At 37.5% G+C, this 7,631-nt stretch overlaps 1 protein-coding gene across 1 annotated transcript; it reads right to left on the bottom strand.

Annotated features, from left to right (window-relative positions):
• Nucleotides 1-5,966: 5,966 nt before the first annotated feature.
• LOC145065434 (secreted RxLR effector protein 161-like) lies at nt 5,967-6,476 on the bottom strand. Its single transcript, XM_079012425.1, has one exon. The coding sequence runs from the start codon at nt 6,474-6,476 to the stop codon at nt 5,967-5,969; it is 510 nt and encodes a 169-aa protein (XP_078868551.1).
• Between the last annotated feature and the right edge of the window lie 1,155 nt (nt 6,477-7,631).

Here is a 7,631-nt window from a genome sequence, read left to right as displayed (position 1 = left end):
TTTCCTTGCCACCAGACACTTTCTGTTTGGTTAGTTCGTATGACACAACAAAAGTCACCTGGGAAATGCGTAAGGAATTGTACTCAACTGATGATGATCTTGAGCATTCTACTCAGACTCTATTGATTTCTAAGTTTGGAGCGTTTATACAAAAGCCAGAAGAGAGTTTGGATCAAACATTCAATCACTCTAATCATCTTCTTAGTAGGATGATGAAGCACAAGATTGGACGTGAGGTAATCGAACAAAAAGTCACGTTCATGAATGGGATGAGATCTGAATGGAAGGTGGTTGTTTCTACTATGAAAGCACACGAACAGTTTAAGAACTACACACTGGCTAAGCTTAATGGAATTTTGAAGTAAAATGAAGCTAAAGTGACGAAAGAAGGGAAGATTGTTTCTTGGATGGGATCGTTGGGCCTCGTTGCGAAGGGTAAAAAGGCCGTAGATGGCGATGATTCGGAGTCTGATCTCTTAGACTACAAACTCTCTAAGGAAAAATTTTCTTTAATGGTTTCTAATCCAAAGGCATTCGCAAAGAAGAACTTTGGTAAAAACAAGAACTGAAACTGGCAGGGAAGTTATAGCTCTAAAAAGGTAAAGGAGGAGAGAGTGCGGATAACTCTTAGAAAGAATAAGCAAAGAAGGATAAGAAGCTTATGGGAGACTCTAGCTATGATTGTAACTACTGTCATGGAAAAAACCATCTAGCTAAGGAGTAAATGCTGAGAATATTAAATGACACGAAAGAGGGAGAGGATGATGAAGCTTATTATCTCCAAAAGATGGAGGAGATTAAGAACAAGAAGAAGAATAACAAGAAGAAGAATAACGACAACACTGTTCCTGCTTTAATTGTGCAGGAAAATAAAGCTGAAGAGGAGTTTGGCAGATTCGAGGTTTGGTTGACTGACTCTGAAGATGAAGAGGTTTACAGACCTACACATGGTAGAGGATTCGTAGCAAAAGATGAAGGATCGCAGCTCGAGGAAAGGTGTTTGATGATTACAAGTGAGGTGTTAGAGATGATAGTCTATGCAACAGATGGAGGACGCGGTGCCGATATCTGTTTCGCTGGGAAACCAGTTGCAGAACAAATAAGCGGATGCGAGCAGGTGATCAATAAGGTAAACTCCATTCTCGAATCTTTGAATATACCTCTATGTAGATATGAATCTTAATTGAACGACTTAACATACATATTTTCAAGTTTTAGTGATAGCTTAAAACAAACTCGCTTAACAAACTCTAACTTAATCGATCAACTCGGAAGGGTTTCGTCAAAGAGTGAAGAGATACGCTTATGGATTAAAAAGTTGGAGTCTGATATATCTAAGTATAGGGATGAGTCTATTAATTTGCAGATGGATGATTTAGGTCTTTTAAAACAGCATAATATTTTCTGTTTGATTGCAAAAAGTCTTTACTTTAATATTACTCAGTTGCATTTAAATTGTGAGATTGGACAAAAAATTCACAAGATGATTCTGCCCTTTCTTGAGTTGAAAGAGGATGAAATAGACACTGATTGTTATAGGTGCGAATCCATCATCTCATCATACGAAGCATAAGATGCTTACAGGGTAGGACTAGACAAAATTAAATCCTTCATAAAGTTGAAAGACCACAAGAACATGCTTAAACAACTTTTAGATGAAAAATATATAGAGAAAATTAAATCTGAAACTGTACAGATGTTTGAATGATTAAGAACCAAGTTAAATTCAGAAAATAAACTCGATGTTGAAAATGTCTCTGAATTTGAGGATGAAAGTGATATGAGTGAAATCTCTGTGGAGGATGAGGTTGACTGCTAAGGGTTTTTTTTATAAAAAAGGAACCTTTACCTACGAAAGTTCTAATTTCTGAAAAAGTTGAATGCACATGTGTTTCTGAAAACAAATCTAAAGTTTAAAAAGTGAAAGCAACTGTATTTCCTAAAGACGAAACTGTTCCTAATCTAGTCCTTACTGTTGGGTTTTGAGCAATCTAACACTTCCTAAGTGTGCATGCAACCCTAATAAACCTTGGATCTATGTTTATCTAAAGACATGCAAAATAATAATTTTCCAAGGTTCATAACCTATCTAACATGGCATGGGGTACTTTTAAACATAAAAGAATTAGATGAGATTACATACCTTTTGATGATGAGTTCAATTCCTAAGGAGTTTGAGGGCCAAGCACCAATAGTGTGAATGCCTCAAATGGAATCACAAAACACCACAAACTCTTGGAAAACTTTAAGAGAGAATACACACTTAGAAATCGCTCACACACAAAAAACACATACTCTAGTAACACTAGTCACACTAGTGGCTATTTCATGCAACATAAGCATGCTTATATAGTGTACATGATTAGGGTGAAACCCTAATAACCCATGACCTTTCCTTTTCCAAGGATCGAGGGACACACCCCAAATTAGGGTTTTCACTATGGGACTAGTACGCCCCACGTACCCTCGAGTACTCCCAGCATACTAGGTGGCTTCCGTGTCACAAACACACATATGACTACTATGAGCGTACACTCGCGTACCCTCGTGTACTCATTTACCACCTTTTCACAATAAGGGCTAAACTTGACAATTTACCAAAAGAGCAAGCGCTTATAAAGTTTACCGTGTCTTGGGATGTTACAGGAACAGAGACAGGAATCGCAAAGGTTAGCTCAGGGTTCCTAGTTGTCGGTTTTGAAACCTTTAGTTGAGATGTAATATATTCTTCATTGCGAACCTCCGTGTGAATGTGAACATCTGAGACTATTTGAGACTACGAATCCTCTTGAACGCTTGGGGTTGGAGTTCGTGGTTGAGGAGCCATCTTCCTATTTGGTTTAGAAGGTTCAGCATCATACTTTCATTTGCCTCCCTTTTAGGTGACGGAGCTAGTTTAGAAGGACCAACTTTTGCTCCTTTCTTCTTTTCTCCCCTCTTCAGTTTATCCACTTCATCCAGGACCTTTTGCATTTCGTTTTTCAATGGGCAAAAGCATGAGAGGGGCAGACTATGATAGGCTCGCAGTATATCGCTTGCAGCCAATATATCACAAAGCATTCCATGATGAAGTTGAACTTCGAGTTGCCAGTAAGAATGATGTTTGTTGCGTGGAATATCTGGATAGAAGACAAAAACGAACCTTCCAAATAGGGGATGTCATACTTTTTGATCTCCCTTTGAACGACAATCGACCAAAAGCAAGCACAGGAGATTTAACTTTGTCGAGTTGTTGAGAGAGTATTTCATATGAACTGAGCCCAGAGAACAGTCTCATAGTCCAAGTTGATGTCGGAGTGGATTTCGTACATCATGTTCATGAAGAGCTTGCTCGCACAGTCCAAGCTAGTAACCCATTCAGAAAAACTCTTGAAGAGTAGTGTGAATAAGCCTTCCCACATCGGCGGCAAGTTGGGCTTTTTGAACTTTGAAATTGCACCTATCAATTCCTTGTAGCCCATCTGGAAGAACATCTCTAGAATCGTTGAGTTTGAGCTGCTTTCAGGATCAATTAGGTGACGACCCAGAGGATGTCGTAGGAGCTGACAAAATCGTGATTTTGTGATGGGGGTTTTATGGTTGTGGACTTCGAACGTAATCAATTCTTCCCCTTTCTGATAACTAGTAGTGGAGTAGGCCTTTGAAAAATGTATCGTAGGAACGATTTCAGACTTTGTTATAGCGATGACAAGAGGAGAGTACCTTAGACATTCAACAATCAGATGAATAAACTCGTCGTATTTTGTGGGGTCGAGATCGAGAACTAGGTTCTGATTGGCCTTGATGTTGAGGATGGACGATTGGGCCATGGTTTCTGTAACAAAGGGGGTCTCTGAGGAAGCTTCCATTGATGCTTGTTGATGAAGAAGATGAATAGTAGATAGAGAATAATCGCCGGAGGATTTCTTTGCATTTTGAAAGTGGTAATTGATTATTAAAGCGTCAAAAGCCTTTTATATGATTTGAAAGTGAGAGAAATCCGTCGATTTATTGCATTGGTTACTAAAAAGTCACCTAAAAAAGTGTGATTGACAGCTGTGATGTGTGTTAGGCGGCGTCAAATCAACGTCTATTCAAATTCCCGCACCCAATTTTATCCATTAAGGTGCCGCTTCTGTTAGGCGCTTTCAAAGTTGATTCATTTGTGAGCTTTCACAATGAATAACCATCATCAAATCTGCCAAACTAAGAGAAATATAAGTGCCATGAATCAGACTTTAAAACATCACAAGGATCTTTGTGCGAGAGTGTGCCAAAGATAATTAAATAAATCATAATATTGTGAGATATTGGTGATGTCAATTAAGACATAAAACAGTGGATCCCGAGCAATGATCTCTTCCTTTGGAGTCAAGAGAGACTCTAAAGTGTGTGTGTGGTATCCCGTTGAAGTACGATCACTTTTTGTTAATAAACAGCGAAAGGAATCTTCTGTTTAGGATGAAAGGGTGATTTTATCTTCAAACAAATGACGAAACATTATATAAGTAAGAACTTTAGGATGAAGTACTTCTCTGACCGGTTTAGTCATAAAAACAAGTAAGCTATGGAACTATTTTGAGTGACTAGGATTCGCATAGAAATCATTAGAAAAATAAAAACTTGATCTATTGGGTAGAAACGTCTTAGGTCTAGAACGTCTCATTAAGATCTCACAAAAAGAAAAATGAGATTTCAAGGTACTGACCACACAAGTGGGCATTCGTCAATTCCAAGGTGAAATTTCTACATGTAAAATTTTCACCGTCAATTCATATATATGTGATGGATTTTAGGTTTCACTCAATTCGTGGTGATAACGAATTTAAGATCATAAACATAGAATTGGTTATGACCATAAACCTTAGTGGTAATTTCTGAGGGTCTCAAGGGTTATATTTATGAGTTTGAAAGTGATGGAGAATAGGTATGAGGTGGTTCCAAAGAAAGAATGTACCCCAGTTATACGAAACTGACTTAAGTAGTGAACTCTTAACTCTTTGTGAGAAGATTTAGGTAGCTCATGACTTATGTGAATGAAGACCCTTTTTGGGAAGAAATGATTGGTGTTATCGAATCATTAACTCTTCAACATAAAAATTCGTTGAGGCTTTGGTCTACATACAACAACATGCTTCTAGGGACACTTAACTAGTGCATAGACAAGAAAGTTTATACCTGCCCCCATCATTTCTAATTGAGATCACCAAGATTCTTGACTGGAAACCTGCTCAATTGTCCAATATTTTTGGTATTTTTGAAATAAATAAAATGAAAGTCAAGAAAATAAAGAAAATATATTTGTAATTTTGTTTTTCTGAAAAGAAATAAAAACTGAAAGAAGTAAAATATTTATGGATTTTAATGTTTTGAAAAATAGATAAAAAAAATAATAAAAAAACAAAACAAATTAAATATTTTTGGACTTTCGTTTTTATGAAAAAGAAATACAAACAAAATTAACTAACGAAAATGTACAAAGGACACAAGAAAATTACAAACCACAAATGAACAGTTGACTGCGAGTAAATGAGAACATTCACACCAATTAGCAGTGTAAACAGTTGGTTGCGAGTCCCTGCAAGTGTTCGCACTGATTCGCAAGACAAAACATGACTGTGAGTCACTGCGAGCATTCGACCAATTTGCAAACCAAAAGATGACTGCGAGTCACTACGAGCATTCACACCAATTTGCAGGCCTATCAAAAACTTATGATTGGAAGGTGGTTTCGGAATTGACGGAATGAACTCGACCTCTATCATTCCTAAGCCTTGAAGAATGCGATTGAATGATTGTTCAGGTAAGGCTTTTGTAAAGATGTTGTCTAGCTGATTAGAGAAACTTACAAAGTATATCTCGACATTTCCATCTTTAACATTATCTTTGATGAAGTGATACCTTAGTGCTATGTGTTTCATCTTTGAGTGTTACACTGGGTTATGAAAAATGTGAATGGTGCCTTCGTAATCTCAATATAAGGGGATTCATTTCATATTGATTTCATAGTCCCGAAGTTGACACTGAATCGAAATGACTTGTGAGGTGCAGGATGCAGCAGCTATGTACTCTGCTTCAGTAGTCGATAGGGAGACGTAAGTTTGCTTTTTAGATTGACAACTTATGAGTTTTCCATCAAGAAATTGGCATCCTCCCATTGTACTTTTTCTATCTAGACCGCAACCTCCAAGATCGGCATCTGAAAACTCTTGCACAAAGAAACCTGAACCCGAAGGGTACCATATTCCCAATGAGGATGTTCTCTTGAGATACCTAAAGATGTTCTTAACAGTTGCCATCTTAGGTTTGCAAGGATTAGCTTGAAACCTAGCACAATAGCAAAAAGAAAACAAGATATCTGGACGACTAGCAATTAGATACATCAAAGACCCTATCATCTGATGATAAAGATTCATATCAGCCGCCGGTTTGTCCAGTAACGGAGTTAGTTTCGTTCTAAATGTCGTTGGAACCTTCACTTTTGAATCTCTCACCATTCCAATCTTGGAGAGTAAGGTCTTTGTATAATCCTCCGGATTGATAAAGATCCATTCCTAACTCTACCTTATATTCAAGCCAAGAAAAAAGTTAATCAGACCCATGGAGCTCATCTCAAATTTTGTTTCCATCAACTTTCGGAACTCAGCTGTTAAGCTAGGGTTAGTAGATCCAAAGATGATTTCATCAACATGAATTAGGATGATCATCAAATGGTCACCATCTTTCTTGCGAAAGAAGGTTGCTTCAACGTATCATTGTTTAAATTTAGCATGTTTTAAAATAACGAGTTATAGTTTCGTACCTGGCTCTTGGAGCTTGCTTTAGACCATAAACTACCTTATCCAGAATGTAACACGGGTTCAAATATTTTTGGTTTATGAACCCTGGTGGTTGTTCCACATACACTGTTTCCTCTAGTTTCCCATTTAAGAATGCACACTTTACATCCCTCTGATATACTTCAAAGTTCTTGTGTGCAACATATGCAAGAAAGATGTTAACAAATTCTAACCATGCAACGGGTGTGAACGTTTCTTCATAGTATATGCGTTCTTCCTGACAATAACCCTTTACTACGAGTCGCACTTTATTTCTTATCACATTGCCTTCCTTATGCATTTTATTGCGAAATACCCATTTAAGACCAACAAAAAAGCATCTTTTTGAGTGGGAATAAGTCTCCAGAATTTGTTTCGTTCGAATTCATTAAGCTCCTCCTGCATTTCTTGCAGCCAATCAGAATGATCAAGAGCAATTTGAACATTTTTAGGTTCAATTTTTGTGATAAATGAATTCAACATGCAAAATTCCACTTTAGAGAATAGTGCAGTTCGCTTCGCCTTTTGTTGAGCTCTCGTAAGAACGCCTAAGGAAGAATCTCCAATGACTTGAGTTTTCAGCTAATCTTTGGTCCATTTAGTCAATGGATGATAATTTGGATCATATGTTGGATCCAATTCTGCATTCACTTCTTTAAATTCTGATTGTATATCTGAATCATCATTCGCATTTCCATTCTCCCCCTTGAATTATGTATGATTATTGTCTTCTGGTTTCAGATTCTCCCCCTGGAAAGGTGGCTCTAAGCTGACTTCAGGAGTTTTGTTCTCTCCCTTAACAGGTGTATCATATGAGGAGGTTGTAGTAGAACC

The sequence above is a fragment of the Lactuca serriola genome, chromosome 1 (assembly GCF_051521515.1).
Source record: "Lactuca serriola cultivar US96UC23 chromosome 1, Lser_US96UC23_V15, whole genome shotgun sequence".
In the NCBI taxonomy this organism is placed as follows: Eukaryota; Viridiplantae; Streptophyta; class Magnoliopsida; order Asterales; family Asteraceae; genus Lactuca; species Lactuca serriola.
Note: the sequence above shows the minus strand (reverse complement) of the source record. Positions and strands in the feature narration are given on the sequence as shown.